A 21364-nucleotide genomic window follows, 5' to 3' on the forward strand; every position below is an offset into this window, starting at 1 on the left:
GCACTTCCAGTTCTATGTTAAATAAGAATAGTGAAAGCAGACATCTGTGTCTTGTTCTTAATCTTAAGGGAAATGCTTTTAGTTTTACTTATTGAGTATAATGTTTCCTATAGGTTTTTCATTTATGGCCTTTATTATGTTGAGATATGATACCTCTACTTTACTGAGAGTTATCATAAATGGGTGCTCGATCTTATCCAATGCTTTTCCAGCATCTATTAATATGACATGGTGTTTTTATCCTTTATTTTGTTTATGTGATGTTTCACATTTATTGATTTGTGTATATTATACCAACCTTTCATCATAGGATAAATCCCACTTGATTTTAGTGTATGACCTTTTTAATGTATTTCTGTATTTTGTTTGCTAACATTTTGTTGAGGATTTTAGTATCTATGTTCATCGGGGTATTACTGGCCTATAATTTTCTTTATTTTTTGTAGCATATTTATCCACTTTTTCAATTAGGATTATGTTGGCCTAGTAAAGTGAGCTTTGAAGACTTACTTCCTCTTGAAATTTTTGGAATAGTTTGAGAATGATAGATGGTAGTTCTTCTTTTTATGTTTGGTAAAATTCACCTCTGAAGACATCCAGTCCAGGTTATTTGTGTTTTGGAAAATTTTTGATTAGTGCTTCAATTTCAGTCTTTTCAAGTTTTCTTATTCTTCCTCATTCAGTTATAGAAGATGGTATATTTCTAGGAATTTATCCATTTTGTCCAACTTGTCCCATTTCTTGGCTTATAGTTGTTCATAGTATATTCTTACAATCTTTTTTATTTCTTTGATGTCTGTTGTTAGTTTTCTTCTTTCATTTCTGATTTTACATTTTAGGGTCCTCTTTTTTATCTTGATGAGTCTTGTTAAATGTTTGTCAATCATGTTTATATTTTGAAAGAACCAGGTATTTGTTGTATTAACTTTTGTATAGTCTTTTTGTTCTCTATTTTGTTTAATTATGCACTAGTTTTTATTATTTCCATTTTTCTGCTGACTTTAAGTTCCTTTTGTTCTTCTTTGTCCAGTTCTTTAAGATCCAATATTAAGTTGTTTACATGGGATTTCTGTTGTTTCTGAGGTAGTCCCGCAATGATATAAACTTCCCTCTTACTACTACTTCTGTTGCATCCCAGAAGATTTGATATGTTGTATGGTCATTTTCTTTGTCCCTATATATTTTTTGATTTCACCTCTTATATTTATTTACACAGTCACTTTTTAGTAGTATGTTATTGAATGCACACACATCTGTGGGATTTTTACTTCCTTTTTGTAGTTATTTCTCATTTTCATGAATGTGTTGATGCTAGATTTATAAACCGACATATGGTCTGTTCTTGAGAAAGTTCCTCGTGCAGTGTGGAAGAATGTATAATGTGATGTTCTTTGATGAAAGGTTTTCTAAATGTATATTTTGTCTATTTGGTCTAAGGTGTCATTTAAGGCCAATATAATTTTTTTTTTCCTGTTTGGACAATGTGTCTAGAGAGGTCAATAGACGAGAGTGGTTTTTTACTATGGATGTGCTTCTGTCAGTTTCTCTCTACAGATTTATTTAGTAGTAGGTTTATATATTTTATGCTTCCTTGTTGGGTACATATATATTAAGAAGAGTTATATCATCTTGATGTAGTGTCCCCAATATTTTTATAAAATATTTATCTTTGATTCTTGTTACTTTAGTTGTCTTTAAGTCTATTTTGTCAGTATAAGTATAGCTACACTTGCTTTTCTGTGGATATTTTCTTGGAGAATGATTGTCCGTACTTTCACTTTAAATTTAGCTTTGTCTTTGCACCTTACACATGTTTCCAGAAGATACCACATGCTTGGGTTTTTTTAAAGATTTTAATTATTTATTTTTAGAGAGAGGGGAAGGGAGGGAGTGAGAGAGAGAGAGAGAGAGCATAGATGTGTGAGAGACACATCAGTCGGTTGCCTCTCATAGGTGCCCAGACCAAGCACCGAACCCGCAACCCAGGCACGTGTTCTGACAGGAAATCGAACGAACCAACGACCTTTCAATTTGCAGGATGATGCCCAACCAACTGAGTCATACCAGTAAGGGCTGGGTTTTGTTTTTTCATTCAGTCTGTCACTCTGTGAATTCACCTCTTTATTGGTGAATTCAGTCCATTTACATTTATGATGTGTGAGGATTTCCTATAGCCATTTTATCTTTTCTTTTCTAGTAGCTCTCTGCCTCTATTGTTTCTTTTTCTTTGTGTTTTTGTGTGATGTATTTGTTTGATGGTATTCCTAACTTCCATCCTCTATTTTTTCTTTTTGTACACTACGTGTCTCCGTTTTGTTTTGTTCTTTTGTCTGTGGTTACCATTGGGTTTATGAAAAATTAAGTTTCATGTATACAGTAGTTTTCTTGATGCATCTTATGCATCATCAAATGATGCATCATCATTTTTTGGTTAATTCAGATATTTCTTCCTTCTCCTTTTATGATTTTATTGTCACAAATTATCCCTTTTTTTTTGTGCTCTAAGTTTCTTGGTCATCTTGCTCATAGATTTGTTACCTTTTGTTCTTTATTTTGGGTAGAATAACTCTTTTGAGTATTTTCTGTAGTGGAGGTCATTTGTTAATGAATTCCCTCAGCTTCTGTATGTCTGGAAAATGCCTTTATTTCTCCTTCATATTTAAAGGATAACTTCGCTGGATATATTACTCTTGGCTGTTAAGTTCTCTCTTTCAGTTGTTTGAATATTTGGTTCCACTCTCTTCTGGCTTGTAGAGTTTCTGCTGAGAAGTTTGATGATGATCTCATGGGCTTTCCTTTGTAGGTTACTTTTTTTCTTTTCCCTGGCTGTCTTGAGAATCCTATCTTTGTCATTAATTTTTGATAGTTTTAATACAGTGTGTTTTGGAGAAGGCTTCTTTGTACTGTGGTCACTAGGTGTTCTGTTTGCTTCTTGGATTCGAGGATCTAGTTCTTTCCACAGGTTTGGGGAGTTCTCATCTACTCTTTGAATAGGCTCTCGGTTCCCTTCTCCCTGTCTTCTTTTTCCAGTATGCCTATTATTCTTATAAAGCTTTTACTGATAAAATCAGATAGTTCTTGTAGAGCTCTTTTTTTTTATGCTCAGATCTCTCTCTTCTCTCTGTGTCATTTCTAGATTTCTATCTTTGATATCACTGATTCCTTTACCCATTTGTTATGCCCTGTATCCTATGCTCACTAGTTCATTGTTGATCTCTTTTATTGAACTGTTCATCTCCAATATTTTTGCTTGTTTGTTTTTTGAAGTTTCAGTCTCTTTGGTGAAGCACTTATTTAATTCGTTGTTTTCTGAGCTCATGAAATTGCCTGTTTGTATTTTCTTGCATTTCGTTGAAAACTTTCAGAACTCCAATCTTGAATTCTCCTCCATTTATGTCACATATTTCTGTGTCTGTAAGCTTGTTTGTTTGGAGATTTTTCATATTCTTTCTGAGCTGCCTTGCTACCTTGGTTATTTATGGTATTTGATGCATTTCTTCTTTGTCTAGGCGTCATCAACTTGTGAAGGGAATTTCTCTAGCAGATTAATATGAAGAGGTCTTTATTATATTTTCCAGTAGGGGGGGCACTAGATCGTAAGTTGTTTGTTTGTTTGTTTATTTGTTTGTTCGTTTTAGCTCTGTGAAATCCCAAGGTAGCCCTCCTGTCTCTGGCTGCCCTCGGTGTACCCATGATGCATTGAGGTTGGGAGAGCCTGGGGGAATGCGCCGGCCTGTTTTTCTGCCCTACTGGTAATGGCGACCTTGGTCCTCCGTGGGATGCTCCTTATGCCCCCATTTTCAGGAGTAGTCACGGAGTGTGCCCTTCGCTCAGGGAGAAATGCAATTCTGTCGTGCTAGTTCTGGGGCTCACAGATTATGGTCTTTGTAACCGAACACCAGGGGAAAAGGGAGGCACATTCTGGGAGGCTAAGGGTAAGCTAAGTGGAGGTGGTCAGGCTCGTGGCTTTGTTTCTCCATCTGAGATGCCCGCCGCCCCAAAACCCCGGCCCCACTCCTGCGCTGAGTCCTTTTCCAGGTCCCTCAGCTCAGCTGCAGCTCCTGCAGGAGTGCCCACTGAGTCTCTTTGTTCCTCCTGGCTGAAGGGGGTGTCAGCCACCATCAGATTCCTTCCCTCTCTGATTAAGAGTCCAGCCTTGAGCTCCTGGCTACGGGGCTGCATCCTTGGCTCCTGCCAGCTCCACTCCCCCTTTCGCATCTCCCTTTTGCTCCACTTGCCTACTTTAGATGTTACAATACGCAGAACTCTCAATCACGTTTGTCCATTGAGCGGGGAATTCTTTGTTGAGTTAGAGCTATTCAAATATTTGAAACTTCAAGGGGAGACACCAAGGGGGGTCGCTCACATTGCCATTCCTCTGAAGTTACCGGGGGGCACTCATTCTTGCTGACCTTTAAGTAGGGTTGTTGCCTAGAATACCAATTATGGTCTGTCATCTTATATAGTAGATTTTGCTAATTCTCCCTACTTCTCATTACTTTGTAGCTTGGTCTATTCCAAAAAGCTTGAGACACTCAAATGGGTCTTCCATGCAGACTGAGGAATGCCAGCTCTGTAGACCTTTATATATTAATTTCTGGGGGTTAGTATTAGAAGATATTTGCCTTTGAGAGCAAATTAGCATTTTTCCATAATTTATCACAATACGAGTATTCTTAGAATGGGTTTTGAGGAAGCAATTACTTTAAATTCTCTTGTGAATAATTTGAGTTGCATTGAATGCTGCTATAATTGTTGTCGCACTTGTTTAAAATTAGTATGTGTTAAAATAATAAACAGAAGATTTGCATTTGAATTTTGACTTGTAAAAGTCAACACTTAGCTATAATTCTGTTGGTAGGCAATTGCTCATATACGTATATTTGTATATTTGGCTATAACTGTATAAGAAAAATATAAAATTATTTAGATATGATATATGAAACAATGAAAGTTCTTTGAAGTAGGGGAACAAAATGGGTATTTCCTAAGTACCTTGCTAACTTTAATTGTTTTAGGTAAGTAAAGATCAAAGTCTTTCAGAAGCACAGTTGCTGGCCCCTGATAAAGCAGCCACTTTAAGTGTCACACAAGCAGTGAAGCACGTGCAAAACCTTGAAGAGCTGAAAAGTCACCTTAAAGATGGATCTGAAAGCTCTGCTAAAGTCATGTTATATAAGCCCGAGTAAGTAAAATATGAGTTCATAGAATAAAAACATAAGTGGGTATGTAACTAGTAATGAATGTGAGATAATGGTTCAGATATTACACTACACATGGAGCTTCTAGGTCAAATCAGAAGGTCCAGTCAGCTTGTTTCTATTGGAAAACTTTAATAGTTTGAAGTGGCACTGTTTAACACAGTAGACACTAGCCATAGTGGCTATTAAAATGAAAATGAACTCAATTTAATTTAAAAAACAATTTCTTAGTTACATCAGCTACATTTCAAGTGCTTAGTAGCTATGGCAACTGTTGGAAAGTTCTTTTGGACATTGCTGGCTTTGGAATATCTGACCTATAAACTTTTTTTAGTATGATTGGGTAGTCTTCATAATAAATAGGAAACTAAAGTATGATTAAATATTTTATTGTTCATGAACATCATTATTTAAAATTGCATAGGGGCAGGGATATGTTCCAAAGAATAAATTTCTCCTTTTAGTTGAGAAAAGCCTTTCTTTTTTTCCCAGTGGGTGGAGATTCAAATGAATGATTATAGTGATACTCCCATTATCTGTTGATGTTCATTTTTGATATTTGAGGATTACCTGTCTTGAAATTAAGTAGATGAATAAATCATCATTATAGACTATCTTCCATGATTTCTTCCCTCTTCACAGAGTTACTATTTGTGTGCATGTTGTGAGAACACTTCAGATCCACTCTCTTAACAAATTTCAAGAATATAATACAGTAGTGTTATTAACTGTAAACACCATGATGTACGTAAGATCTCTAGAATGTATTCAGCTTATAACTGAAAGTTTGCACCATTTGACCAACATTGCCCCATTTCCCCAATCCCCCAGACCCTGGAAACCACCATTGTACTCTCTGGTTCTAAGGCTTTGACTTTCTTAGATTTCACATATAAGTGAGATGATGTGTCTTTCTCTGTCGGGGTTATTTCACTTAGCGTAATGTCCTCCAGGTTCATCTATGTTGTGACGAATAACAGCATTTTGTATTTATGGCTGAGTAATATTCCTTTTGTATATATTTACCATGATTGCTGTATCCATTTATCCATTCACTGTAAGTTAAGTTGTTTCCATATCTTGGCAGTTATCAGCAATACTGCAGTAAACTCTCTTTGGAGATACACATTCCACTTGGGTTTTTTTTTGATAAATACTTGGAAGTGGGATTGCTGGGTCATATGGTGGTAGTTCTTTTTTAAATGTTTTTTGAGGAACTTACTGTTACCCGTTAAGGCTCTAAAATTTACACTGTCAACAGCAGTATACAAGTGTTCCCTCTCTCCACATCTTCACCAACACTTACCTGTTGTCATTTTAGTAATGGCCATCCTAACAGGTGTGAGGTGATACATCATTGTGGTTTCGCTTTGTATTTCCCTGATGATTAGTGATGCTGAGCACCTTTTTATGTACCTGTTGGCCATTTGTCTGTCTTCTGTGGAAAATGGCTATTCATTTGTCCATTTCTTTCCCCATTTAAAAAACTGGGTTATTTATTTTTTGCTTTTGATTTGTATAAGTTGCTTATATGTTTTGGATATAAATCCCTTATCAGATATATGGTTTGCAGATATTTTCTCCCATTCTATAGGTTGCTTTATCATTTTGTTGATATTTCCTTCATTGTACAGAAACTGTTGTATTTGATGTAATTTCATTTGTTTACTTTTGCTTTTGTTGACTGTAATTTTGGTGTAGCATCTAACATGTCATTGCCAATACCAATTTCAAGGAGTCTTTTTTCCTAGTTTTTTTTCTAGGTGTTTTATGTGTTCAAGACTTACACTTAAGTCTTTAATTTATTTTGAGTTGAGTTTTTGTGTGGAATAAAATGATGATTTTATTTTGCTCTTTTACATGCAGACATCCTATTTTTCCAGCACCATTTATTGCAGAGATCGCCCTTCCTTTCTTGGCATCCTTGTCAAAGATGAATTGATTGCATGCATGAGGGCTCTCTTTTCTGTTCAGTTGGCCTATGTGCCTATTTTTATGCTAGCACCGCAATGTATTGATTCATATAGCTTGAAATCAGGAAGTATGATTTCTCCAGCTTTGATCTTTCTGAAGGTTTCATTGGCTATGTAGGCTTTTATATGATTCCATATGAATTTTAGTATTGTTGTTCTATTTCTATGAAAAGTGTCATTGGAGTTTTGATGAGGATTGCATTGAATCTGTAGGTCACTTGGGGTAGTATGGGCATTTTAACAATGTTAATTATTTCATTCCGTGAATATGGAATATTTTTTCATTTGTTCCTGTATTATTCTGTTATCTTTGTACAGATCTATTATAGCACCTAAGTAAAATTTTACATTTATAAGCAAATTTTAATTTATATTAAATATATACTAAACCTCTTAATTTTATAGTGTCAAAATAGAAAGTACCCATAATTGGGAGGGAGAACTGTTTATTATGCAAGTACTTTATTGATAGCTCCATCCATCAGTGATTAGACTTTAAGGGATGAAAGGAGAGGTACATGAGTTGGCTCCTACAGGAGTTTGAAAATAGATCCTTGGTTCAGAGGTCCAGATATATTCCTTTCAGCTATCTGTGGTGAGAGGTATGAAATTAGTTTCTAGTCATATTTTAATATTAGCTCCTGAAATTTTATTGTCTGATGTACACTAGATATTTTCCTTGTAACTTTTCATGTATCCTGTGATCCTTGGGAGTGCTTAACAAGTACTCTAGTAGCTTAGTTTTAGTAGATGAAGAAAGTGAAGTTCAGAGAGGTTCAGTAACTTAAGTACCAAGGTCACATAATTAGTGAATGGGTAAAACAGGTTTTGGACCAGGTACTCTGACTCTAGAACTTGAGCTCTTAATGCATACACCATTAATAATACATTGGTAAAAAGATATCTCATGCTTCTACCCTATTTACTTCTGCTATTTTTGTTGTTAATGTTATTGGTATACATAATTGTATTCGTGGAATATATAGAATTCATAGAATCACATTATTTGCCTTTTAAACTTTTTTGCTCACTAATAATTTATTGTCAGTGAGTAAAGGTTAAAGAACATGTTAGATTTTATTTTAAAAACTGAATATGTATAGAGTGTATATTCTAGTTCTTATCTAAGAATCTTATTCTTTGATAATAAATATGTTTTATTTATTGGCATTTTAACAGGAATAGTGAAAATCTACCAGAAGCAGTACAAGGTGATGAAAATGTACTGCAGAAAATTGAAGGTGATATTTTATATATGTTTGCCTTTATAAGGTTACCTAAATACATTAATATTTTGAGATGTACAGTTTAAGGGTTTATAGTCATAAAATTATACAATGGCAAATTTAAAAAGGTGTTACCAGAGGGAAAGAAGGCTATGGGGAAGGTAGTAAGAATAAAGGGGGTCCAATATATGGAGATGGAAGTAGATTTGCCTTTGGCTGGTGAACACATAATGCAATGTATACATGATGTATCATAGAACTGTACACTGGAAACCTGTAAAATTTTATTAGCCAATGTCACCTCAATCAATTTAATTAAAAAATATGTAATAGTGAGTTTGATATTTTCAATAAAAGGTCTCATTATATTGCAGATTCTGAGAGTATAAAATGACTAAAATTTGTCTGTTACCCCCATAAACCCCAAAATTTACTAAGGGCACAAACACATGATATATCATTTTTCATAGTGTAATGCATGATAAATATTTGTATTATTTGTAGTGAGTCTACAGAAAGGAGCCAATTTGTTCAATTTGAGGGAGTTGTAACATTTTATGCAACCTTAAAACATGAGTAGGACTTAGTTAATTTAAGAAGGGAGATGTTTGGTACTTTAAGAGGAAGATCAAGTATGAACAAATAGCATGAATGGGGAATTAACAATTGGAATGGTATTAGACTGTAAAGCAATAGGTGGAGATATGGTAGGGGAGAACCTCATCAGAGGCACTAGATGCTGTGCTAAGGAACTTTAAAAAAATTAATTAACTAGTTAGTTAATTCATTTATTTATGTTATATAATAGGGAATCATTGAGGGTTTTTTTTTTTTTTTTTTTTTTTGTAGGGGAGTGACATCATTGTATTTTATTTTTAAGATTATTCTAGCCACATTGTAGAAACTAGATTTGGGGCCCAGCAGTAGGAAAGAGAAGTTTTTCCTGTATCTTATCTGTGTAATAAGTGCCTATATTAAAGCACAAGTAAAAGAGAAGGGGGCAGATTTGAGAAATATGTATCTTGTCGAATTGGCAAAACTTGGTGACTATATATGAAAGGAAGGGAGATTAAATGATGGTAAAATTACCTAAGAGAGTATAAGAGAAAAACAACTTTTTTGAAAAAATAATGAGTGCACATCACATAGCTGTTATGCGTATTCTTTCAGATATTACTATTGTTGCTTAATTGGGAGCATCTGTGGGTTGCAAGCTCCATTGTTTTTCTTAGAATTTTTTCCTCTTGAATGAGTTATTTACATAAAAATTGTATAATTTAAACTCAATACATATCATCAATATTTGAAACTTATAACTTTCACTATTATTTCAGAATTCATAAAAACCCACTCAGCTGTGGGACTCTCAGATATTTCTGACACTGAACCACGTAAGTTTTCAGTCATTTAAGTATTATTGTGTTAAAAACCTTTGTTGAGGGGTCTTAATTTCTATAATTTTCTACAATTTTAAAGCAGTAATTTTTAAGTTACAACATAGATTCCCTGAATTTTGGAGTCATACAGTTGAGCTGGGTATTAAGCAAGTATTGAAACTCCCAGTTGAGGCTACATGTTAGTAAAAATAGACTCATTTTCAAGGAGGAACATGTTATTCTTTGTAATGGAGGATTTTTAGTTGTGATTAGATTATGCTAATGAAATGTTGCAGGGGTGGCATGACTTTAAGATGTAGCAGTAAGGAAATTAAGAGATCAGTTGTAAATTTTGTTACTCTTCATTACACATCATCTCATAAACAGTAATGCTGCTGGTAGGCACCCAGGTGTAGTCAAAGCTGCTAGAACCAGTATGTTAAAGTTCTGACAACTTGTCAATGGGAAGGAGAAATGTTGCTTATGTTTTAATACTGGACAGAATTTATAACAATCATGTGATGTACACTGTGGAATACAGTTTATAAATAAGCAATAGATTTGGTCAGAAAAAAATCAATTGGTATCCTTATCCTCTTTCAGCATCAGCTTTAAACCCTAATGTTGCCTTGTTTAAAACAAGGGCAGATATACCATATTTTTCAGACTATAAGACACACCGGATCATATGACCCACCTAGGTTTTAGAGGAGGAAAATAGGGGAAAAAATTTTGAAGCAAAAAATGTGGTAAAATATTTAATATTTTAATAATTATTAATATTTAATAACATTCTTTAAAGCAGAAGTCCTTTTGTGCTTTGACATCTTTCCACAATCACAGTAGATTCAGCAGGAGACTATGGTACACTATCGTATCTTTCTACAACAAAATACAGTAATGACAGAACTATCAACACTGTGTCCTTCATAGTTATGTAGGCACTGTAACTGAGAACATCAGTGGATGATGCACTGTTATGAGGAGATCTTCTGCTGACACTGTTATGGGGAGATCTGCTGCTGGAGGGCCACAGGTTGTGCAACACTCATGTATGGGGACAGCAGTTTTGCACAACCTGTGTGGCTCTGCAGCTGTTGCCAAATTACAGCTCACATCATCCAAACCTATCCAAGCATGACAGGAGTTGTAGTGTTGCAACAGCTGCAGGGCCACATTGACAGGTGACCCTGCAGTGGAATTTGCCTGTTAATATTAATGGGGGACACACCAGTCACATGATAGAGGCACGTATGGGCACCACAGGCTTTCTTCTCCTAACATGCCTGTACCACCTGTACTCTCCTTCTTAGCACTTTAGTATGCCACAGCAGGGACTCCACGCCTGCCTCCCTTGCTTCGCACAGCAAGCAAGGAGCCTCCCTTGCTGTGTGTCTTATAGCCTGAAAAGGTGCATCTTATAGCCTGAAAAATATGGTACATTCTACAGTACTCCAAGGTTCTATAGAGACTTTTGATCCAAGAGATTCCTGTCTAGGTAGGATGGAAATGTATGTAGAGCTTTGGAGTGGATAGTGAAAGCCTCTTTCTACATCAAACCCCAAGCACATCTATGGGGCTCATGCACTCTCAATCTCTAGTACTGTGCCCTGTTAATTCTAGGTGTCAAAACTCTAAGCTTTCTCTCTGAACTCCAGGAGACTCTTTTTGGGTTCCTCTTCCTTATGCTGTAGCCTAGAAACTTTAGGCAGTAAGCTGGGGTGGTCATCATAGGCATTTTTTCTTTGTTTTTCTTCTGTCAGGGATTACGGCCTTGCACTTTCTGTTTCCCAGTGTTTCATTGCTGTTTTATTTATTTTTGTCCAGTTTTTTCTTTTTAATCATTTTTATTAATGTTTAAATACAGTTGCCTCCATTTCCCCCCCATCACTTTTCCCTGCCCCACCCTCCCCTCCTCCCACCTTAAATCCTACCCCCCCCCTTTGCTTTGTCCATGGCTCCTTTATATATGTTCATTGACAAATCTTTCCCTTCTTTCCCCTGTTATTTCCGCCCCCCCCTCACCTCTGGTTACTGTCAGTTTGTTCTTAATTTCAATATCTCTAAATATACTTTGCTTGCTTGTTTGTTTTGTTATTTAAGTTCCACTTATAGGTGAAATCATATGGTGTTTGACTTTCACAGCCAGGCTTACATAGCTTACCATAATGCTCTCTAGTTCCATCCATGCTGTTGAAAAGGGTAGGAGCTCCTTCTTTCTTTCTGCTGCATAGTATTCTATTGTGAAAAGGTAACGTAGGGTTTATTTTAATTTTATTTTTCTTTTTAATTTTTATTGTTATTCAATTACAGTTGTCTGCATTTTCTCCCCATCCCTCCATCCCACCCCAGCCAATCCCACCTCCCTCCCCCTTGTGTCCTTTATGGTAGCTCCTGTAAACCCCTCTTCCCACTGTGCCATCCCCAGTCCCCTCTGGCTATTGTTACATTGTTTTTGATCCAGTCATTTACTGATAGGCACTAGGTTGCTTCCAGCACTAGGCTGTTATAAATTCTGTTGCTATGAACATTGGAGTGCATAGGTTCTTTTGAATTAGTGTTTCAGGATTCGTAGGGTACAATCCCAGCAGTGGAATTCCTGGGTCAAAAAGCAATTCCATTTTAGTTTTTTGAGGAAATCCCATACTGTTTTACACAGTGGCTGCACCAGTCTGAATTCCCACCTACAGTATACTAGGGTTCTCTTTTCTCCACAACCTCGCTAGCACTTAATTGTTGAATTGTTTCTGATGGCCATTCTAATCGGTGTGAAGTGGTATCTCATTGTGCTTTCAATTTGTAACTCTCTGATGGATACTTATGCTGAGCAACTTTTCATATGTCTCTGAATCCTTTGTACGTCCTTCTTGGAGAATTGTCTGTTCAAGTCTTTTGCCCATTTTTTAATTGGGTTTTTTGTCTTCCTTGAATGGAGTCATGTGACTTCTTTATATGTTTTGGAGATCAAACCCTCATCCGAGGTGTCACTGGCAACCATGTTTTCCCATATTGTTGGTTCCCTTTTCATTTTAATGCTGTTTCTTTAGCCTTGCAGAAGCTTTTTATTTTTATGAGATCCCATTTGGTTATTGTTTCTTTTATGTCCCTTGCTCTAGGTGACTTATCAGTGAAAATATAGCTGCATGGAATAGCTGAGATTTTCCTGCCTATGTTCTCCTGAAGGACTTTTATGGTGTCATGACTTATATATAAGTCTTTCACCCACCTTGAACATTTTTTTCTGTATGGTGTAAGTTGGTGATCGAGTTTCATTTTTTTGCATGTAGCCGTGCAGCTCTCCCTACACCATTTATTGAAGAGCTATTTTTTACTCCATTTTATTCTTCTACACCCTTTGTCAAATATTAGTTGACCATAGGGCCTTGAGTTTATTTCTGGGCTCTCTACTCTGTTCCATTGGTCTGTGTGTCTGTTCTTTTGCCAGTACCAGGCTGTTTTGATTACAGTGGCCTTGTAATACAGTTTTATATCAGGTATTGTGATCCCTCCTGCTTTGTTCTTTCTCAAAAAAGCTTCCACTATTCGGGGTTGTTTATGATTCCATGTAAATTTTTGAAATGTTTGTTATATATCTGTGAAATGTGCCATTGGTACTTTAATAGGGATTGCATTGAATCTATAAATTGCTTTGGGAAGTGTGGACATTTTGATGATGTTAATTCTTCCAATCCATGAACATGGTATATGCTTCCATTTATTTGTGTCTCTCTGAGTTCCTTTATTGTGTGTTGTGTAGTTTTCTGAGTACAGATCTTTTACCTTCTTGCTTAGGTTTATTCCTAGGTATTTTATTTTTCTTTTTCTATAGAAAATCAGATTTTTTTCTAAATTCTGTTTCTGATATTCTGTTGTTGTTGCACAAAAGTGCCTTCTAATTCTGAAGAGTGACTTTGTATCATGCTGTTTTGCCAAATTCATTTATTAGGTCAAGTAGTTTTTTGGTGGAGTCTATAGGATTTTCTGTGTACCCTATCATGATTAGGATGATAATCATGATAGTGTATACTATCATGATACCCTAATAAATGATGATCACCCTAATCATGATAATCACCCTGTCTATCATCTGCAAACAGCGACAGTTTTGCCTCCTCCTTTCCAATTTGGATGCCTTTTATTTTTCTTGTTTGATCACTGTGTCTAGGACTTCCAATACTATGTTGAATAGAAGTGGTGAAAGTGGACATCCTTGTCCTTTCCCTTATCTTAGTGGGAAAGCTTTTAGTTTTTTTCCCATTGAGTATGTTCCTGGTTGTAGTTCTCTTGTATGGCCTTTATTATGTTGAGGAATGCTCCTTGTGTTCCCACTTTGCTGAGTGTTTTTATCATAAATGGGTGCTGTATCTTATCAGCTGCTTTTCCCACATCTATTGATACATTCATATGATTTTTGTCTTTCCTTTTGTTTATGTGATGTATTACTTTTGTTGATTTGCGAATATTGTACCATCCTTGCATCCCTGGGATGAATCCCACTTAATCATGGTGTATGATCTTTTTGATGTATTGCTGGATGTGGTTTGCCAGTACTTTGTTAAAGATTTTAATGTCTATGTTTATCAGCGATATTGGACTGTGGTTTTCTTTGTTTGTTGTATCTTTGCCTGGGTGGAGAACAGTATTATGCTGATCTCATAAAAAGACTTTGGGAGTCTTCTCTGAGAAGTATAGGGGTTAGGTCTTCCTTAAATGTTTTGTAAAATTCTCCTGTGAATCCATCTGGTCCAGGGATTTTGTGTACCTGGAGTTTTTTGATTACTGCTTCAGTATCATCAGCTGTTATTGGTCTGTTCAGGCTTTCTGCTTCTTTTTCACTCAGTTAAGGGAGATTATATTTTTCTAGAAATTTGTAGATTTCACCTAGGTTTTCAAATTTCTTGGCATATAGTTCTTCATAATAATTTCTTACGATCCTTTGTATTTCTATGGTATCATTTGTAATCTCTCCTCTTTCATTTCTGATTGTGCTCTCTCTTTTTTCCTTCAAGAGTCTACTTAAAGGCTTGTTGATTTTATCTTTTCAAAGAACCAGCTCCTGGATTTATTGATCATTAGAATGGTGCTTTTAGTCTCTATGTTGTTTAATTCTCCTCTGATCTTGTTATTTCCTTCTGTCTACTTGTTCTGGGCTGTCTTTGTTGTTGCTCCTTCAGTTCTTATATATATATTGTTAGGTTGTTTATTTGAAATATTTTTATCCTTTTTGGTAAGCCTATATTGCTATGGACTTCCCTCTCAGGACTGCCTTCACTGTGTTCCATAAGTGGACTGTTGTGAGTTCATTTTCATTTTTTTCCAGAAACTTTTTGATTCCTTCCTTGATCTCATTCTTGACCAATTCATTGTTTAATAGCATGCTATTCAATCTCCATGAGTTTGAGTGTTTTTGAGTTTTTTCCTTGGGGTTGGTTTTTAGTTTCAGTCCCTCATGCTCTGAGAAGATACTTGATATGATTTTAATTTTCCTGAATTTGTTGAGGCTTTGTGTTCTATCATGCAGTCTATCTTTCAAAATGTTCCATGTGCATTTGAAAAGAATGTGTATTTTCCTTCTTTGCGTGAAAGATGCTATGTACATCAGTTAAGTCCATTTGAGTTAGGGCATTGTTCAGTGCTGCAATATCCTTGTTGATATTTTGTTTGTAAGATCTATCTATTTTTGACAGTGGGTTGTTGAAATCCCCTATTATTAGTGTGTTGCTGTCTGTATCTTTCTTCAAGTCCTCCTAGAATTTCCTTATATATTTGGATACTTCTATTGGGTGCAAATATGTTTACAATATTTATGTCTTATTGATGGAATCTTCCTTTGAGTATTGTGAAGTGTCTTTCTTGTCTCTTTTAATGTCCTTCATTTTGAAGCCTATTCTGTCAGATATAAATATTGCTACCCAGGCATTTTTTCTTGTTTCTTTGCTTGGAATTTTTTTCCAACCCTTCAATTTTCAGTCTGTGTGGGCCTTTTGTTCTGAGGTGGGTCTCTTGTCAGCAATATATGTGTGGGTCATGATTTCTCATCCATTCACCTACCCTATGTCTTTTGATTGGAGCATTTAATCCATTTACACTTGAGGTTATTGTTGATAGGTACTTATTCACTGACATTTTACTCCCTTCATACCTGTGTTCCTCTCTTTCTTGCTGTTTATCTTCCTCTCCTTAAAACAGTCACTTTAGCATATCTTGCAATGCATCTTTGGTGGAGGTGTATTCTTTTATCCTTCTTTTGTCTGGGAAACTCATTATTTCACCTTCCATTATAATTGAGAGACTTGCTGGATAGAATAGTCTTGGTTGCAGGCCTTCGCTTTACATTACTTGGAGTATACTTGCTATTCCCTTTTAGCTTGTAATGTTTCTGTTGAGAAATAAGCTGCTAGGCTTTTCAGGGCTTCCTTGTATGTTAGTTCCTATTTCTCCCTTGCTGCCTTTAAGATCTCTCTTTGTCTTGGAATTTTGCCATTGTAATTATGATGTGTCTTCGAGTCAGTCTATTTGGTTTCTTCCTGATTGGGACCCTCTGTGCTTCCTGGACTTGTGTGGCTTTTTTCTCTCATCAAATTAGGGAAGTTTTCCATCATTACTTTTTCAAAGAGGTTTTCTATTCCTTGATCCTCTTCTCCTTCTGATATCCCTAGCATATGGACACTATTCTGTTTCATGTTGTCCTGCATTTCCCTTTACCCCTCTTTGTTCTTTCTGAGCCTCTTTTCCTGTCCTTGTTCTTTCTGGGTGCTTTTTTCTACCTTGTCCTCCAGTTTGCTGATCCGATCCTCTGCTTCATCGAGCCTGCTTTTGATTCCTTCTACTGTGTTCTTCAGTTCAGAAATTGTATTCTTCATTTCCTCTTGGCCCTTGTTGATAGTTTCTATTTCCTTTTTCATGTTGATATAGTTTTCAGTGAGTTCACTGTAGTTTCCCTGTGGTTTTTGGTAATTCTCTGTGAGCTCATTAAGCTTCCTTATAACTAATGCTTTGAACTCAATATCTGATAGTTGGCTTGCCTCTATTTCATTTAGCATTCTTTCTTAGGCTTCCTCCTTTCTTTTTATTTGGGGTTTGTTTCTTTGTCTTCCCATTATTTGTGGGACTCTTCTTGTTTGCTTCTGTTTCTTAAATTGATCTGTTTTGACTTCCTGACTTTGTAAAAGTGTTGATTTGATGCCACAAAGTAGATGGCAATGCTTTAACTGTATGCATGTTGTTAGGCCCAAGGACCTTATCCATCCTTGTTAAGGGGATTGCTAACCTTCTCTCCTGTCATACAACACTATTTTTGTCCAGTGTTTTAATTAGTTTCAGGTGAAAGGGTAATTCTTGTCCCTGACGTTTTCTCATGGACCAAAAAAAAGAAGTCTGTGCCTACTCACATGCCAGTGGGACACATCCTCCAACCAAAAAAAGTTCCAAAAAATAAAATATTATAGAAGAGATTTAATGAGTGATTTTTAAGGGAAGCATAGGACAATGTTACATTGCACGTTATGGTGTTAAAGCTTTTGCAAGTTTATATCTTTTCCAATGGCAGCCGCTTCAGTCTATGAGCTCTATTGGTATATATCGACTTTCAATATTATTTTGTGTTACTTGTGTTTCTTGTGTTTATAGTGTTTCTTTCCTTTATCAGGTTAGGGAAGTTTTCAGCCATAGTTTTTTCAAATAATTTTTCAATTTCTTGGTCTCTGTCTTTTCCTTCTGGCACCCCCATGATGCAGATGTTTTTAAGCTTTGTATTGTCCCTGAGATTCCTTAGAGTATCTTCATTTGTTAAATATTTTTGTGTGTGTGTGATTGCTCTGAGTGTGTGTTTTCTATTACCTTGCCTTCCAAATCGTTGATTAGGTCCTTTTATCAGGTAGCTTGCTGTTGATTCCTTCTAGTGTAGTCTTCATTTTTGATATAATTTCTTTATATCTAACTGGTTCTTTTTTATGGTTTCTATATCTTTTTTCATGCTGTCGAAGTTCTCACTTAGTTCCTTGAACATCCTTATAATTAATGTTTTGAGTTCTGTATTTGGTAGCTTGCTTGCCTCCATTTCATTTAGTTACTTTTCTGTGGATTTTTGACTGCTTTTTCATCTGGGGCATGTTTCTTTTTCATATAAGTTTGGCTGCCTCTCTATATTTGTGTCTGTGTATTAGTTTGTTCTGCTATGGTTTAGTATAGTGAAACATATGGCTTGATGTGCTGTCTCTGCCTTACCCCAGTGTGTGTGGGAGAGGCCCAGTTGCTTACCAAGGCAGTTTTCACCAGCCCTGAGCCTATGGTCAAGTTAGCAAAAGGCCCAAGGTTTCCAAGATCTGCCTTCACTTTTTAACTGTCTGTTAGGCTCAGTTACTGAGCGAGCCTCTGGCAGTATGTGAATTGCTTGAGGGAGGTTCTTAGTTTGTTAGTAGGTAGGGTCAAGTGGTGTCCACCAGATTGATACAGATTCAATCTTGGTTCCAGTTGTGAGTTTGAAGCCTCAGCAATAGTCTCAGTGTACACCAAGGTCAGCTACCACATGCCATGTGCCTGTGGACCTTTGTGTGTAGGCCAGGTTTCAGGTATTCATCATAGTGAGTCAGCAGTGTTCATCAGGTCCACACAGACCGGACCAGTGTTTGCCAAATGAAAGGAGGGCTTTGCTCAGGAACAGTGGTGCTTTTCTGGAGTGTGTGGAGAAATGGCTCCCCCAAAGAACCATACAACTTATTTTTTTCCCCAGAGTCTTCCCAGATATCCTGGAAAGTTTTCTGCACTGGGGAATTTGATTAACAGTAGTAAGGAGCACAAGCTCAGCAGGGTGGGGCCACCAGGAGTCAGGAAGTTGGACCTAATAGTTCTTCCCTAATGGTGTTACTGGGTCTCCTGTTGGGGGTGGTTACCAGAGGAGGGGTGCAGTGGGCCACTCTGGGTGGCTCTGCTGCTACAGCTACTTGGGTTGGGGCACACTGGGCAGGCAGGTGACTGTGTTGGGCTGGGTGCTGTGAGCTGGAAGGTGGCACTGTTGCTATGGCTGTGCAAGACAGGGCAGTTGGGCCAGCATTGTTCTGGGATTTTCTGGCCTGCAGTGGGTAGGGAGGGAAAACAGTTTCTGCTACAGAGCTACACAGCTCTGTCTCTGATTCTCTTTGGGTTTTTCTTCAAGATCCCTTCAAGAAAGTGTATACCACAGGCTCAGGAAGTAGACTTCTTTGCAGGGCATGAGCTTGGGCAAGGCTACAGGGGCTGGGGGAGTGGGGCTTGTGCAGTCCCCTAGACCAATGAAGATTAGAGGGGAGTGTTTGCCCCAGGAAAGATGGCATTTATGGGCTGTGTGAGAAAGGGACTCAGCACAAGGGACTTGGTGGCCATCCTTTCAACTCTCTTCCTGGAACCACATAGCCCAGTCTGTTCCTGCAAGACTCTAGTCCACTGCAACCTGCCCACCCTCTGCTGGATCCCAGGGCAAATAGCTGAAAAGGAGATTTTGAGTACTGGCTTTAAGAGGGCACTTGGGTTTTTAACAGTCTCTCTTCTCTCCCTGTTGGACAGAATCCCTGCTAAACTTTACCACCAGATGTTATATGGACACCTCCTGCTGGCTGTGTTGCTACTAGCTAGGGATCCTGATGTGGGGTTAAGACCTCACATTCCTCAGGGGTAAACATTGCTGCTAATATATCCCCTCATATTCTCAGTTGATGCACATGGGTGCAGGGCCAGCCTACCTTGCATCTCTACCTTTCCTACCAGTCTTGATATAGCTTCTTCTATAAATCCTTAGTTGTAAGACTTCTGTCCAGTTAGTCTTCAGTTAATTATTCTGGTCAATTGTTCTATAATTTAGTTGTAGTTCCACTTAGGATCTGGGAATAGGTGAGTATAACTTCCTCCTGTACCACTGCCATCTTCTGAATGTCTCTATTTGAGATATTTTTTTGTTGTTGTTTCTTGAGGTAGGCCTGTAATGCTATGAATTTCTCTTTTAGGATTGCTTTCTCTATATCCCATAGATTTTGGAACATTGTGTTTTCATTTTCACTTGTTTCAAGGTAACTTTTGATTTCTTCCTTGATCTCATTGTTGGCCTATTTATTGTCCATGCCTTTGTTATTTTTTCAGGATTTTTTTCTTGTAATTGACCTACAGTTTCATAATGTTGTAGTTAGAAAAGATGCTTCACATGATTTCAATCTTCTTAGTTTTATTGAGCCTTGTTTTGTGTTCTGACATGTGATCTTTCCTAGAAACTGTTCCATGTGCACTTGAAAAGAATGTGTACTTTGCTGTTTTGTGGTGAAATGTTCTGAAAATATAAATTAAATCCATTTGGTCAGTTGTGTCATTTGAGACTGCTATTTCCTGTTGAATTTTTGTCTGGAAGATCTACCTGTTGATGTCAATGGGGTATTAAAATCTTCCAATATGACTGTGTTACTGTCAATATCTTAATGGCCATCAAGATTTGCTTTATATATTTAGGTGCTCCTATGTTGTGTGCATAAATATTTATTTACAATGCTTATAGCCTTTTATTCTATTGATGTAATATTTTTATTTGTTTCTTATTATAGCCTTTGTTTTAAAGTCTATTTTGTCTGATATATGTCTTGCTCCCCTTGCATTTTTTTGTTTCCATTTACATGAAATATCCTTTTCCATCCGTTATTTTCAGTCTGCGTCTTTTATTCTGAGGTGAGTCCCTTATAGAGAAAATATATATGGGTCTTGTTTTCTTATCCACTGACCTACCCTATGTCTATTGATTGGAGTATTTAATTCATTATATGTAAAGTTATTATTGATAGGTATGTATTTATTGCCATTTTATTTTTCATTACTATGTTCCCCCTTTTCTTTTTCTTCTTCTCATAGGAGACCCTTTAACATTTGTTGTAATATTGTTTGGTAGTGATGAACTCCTTTAGCTTTTTATTTTGTCTGGGAAGCCATTTTCACCTTCAATTTTTAATATTTGCCTTACTGGGTAGAGTTGTCTTTGTTGTTGGTTCCTGCCATTCATCACTTTGAATTTTGTATGTCAGTTTATTCTACCTGCAGAGTTTCTGTTGATAAATCAGCTGGCAGTCTTATGGGATATCCCTTGTAACTTGTTAATTGTCCTTACTCTGTTTTTCAGATTCTCTGTCTTTAAACTTTGCATTTTAATTATTATGCATCTTATTGTGGGTGTCTTCGGGTTCAACTTGTGTAGGATTCTCTGTGCTTCCTGGACATGTGTGTCTTCATTTACCAGGTTTGGGAAATTTTTAGCCATTATTTTTTCAAATAGGTTCTCAATCCCTTGCTGTCTTGCTCTTCTTTTTCTGGTATGTTTATGATATGGTTATTGTCATGCATGTTGTACCAGAGGTCCCTTAGACTATCGTTCTCTTCTTTTTAATATTATTTTTATTTTCCTTTTGTCCAAGTACAGTTGTCTACATTTTTCCCCACCACTCCGCTCCACCCTAGCCATCCCTATCTCCCTCCTCTGATTCCACCCTCCTTGGTTTTGTCCATGTATCCTTTATAGTTGTTCCTGAAACACCCCTTGCCTTCCTCCCATTATCCCATCCGCCTCCCTTCTCGTACTATCA

The 21364-nt window shown here is 36.7% G+C and overlaps 1 protein-coding gene and 1 non-coding gene across 2 annotated transcripts in view; one reads left to right on the forward strand and one right to left on the reverse strand.

The window, feature by feature from the left end:
- Positions 1–21364, forward strand: part of CCDC7 (coiled-coil domain containing 7) — a 208687-nt gene that overhangs the window by 46679 nt on the left and 140644 nt on the right. The window contains exons 6-8 of the mRNA XM_053923457.1: positions 5019–5185; positions 8354–8415; positions 9735–9791. Of these exons, the coding sequence (XP_053779432.1) occupies positions 5019–5185; positions 8354–8415; positions 9735–9791 (286 nt within the window). The remainder of the gene's footprint in view (positions 1–5018; positions 5186–8353; positions 8416–9734; positions 9792–21364) is intronic.
- LOC112317918 (U6atac minor spliceosomal RNA) lies at positions 16943–17068 on the reverse strand. Its single transcript, XR_002976167.1, has one exon. It is a non-coding gene; the product is annotated as a U6atac minor spliceosomal RNA (small nuclear RNA).

Source organism: Desmodus rotundus, chromosome 4 (assembly GCF_022682495.2).
Source record: "Desmodus rotundus isolate HL8 chromosome 4, HLdesRot8A.1, whole genome shotgun sequence".
Lineage (NCBI taxonomy): Eukaryota > Metazoa > Chordata > Mammalia > Chiroptera > Phyllostomidae > Desmodus > Desmodus rotundus.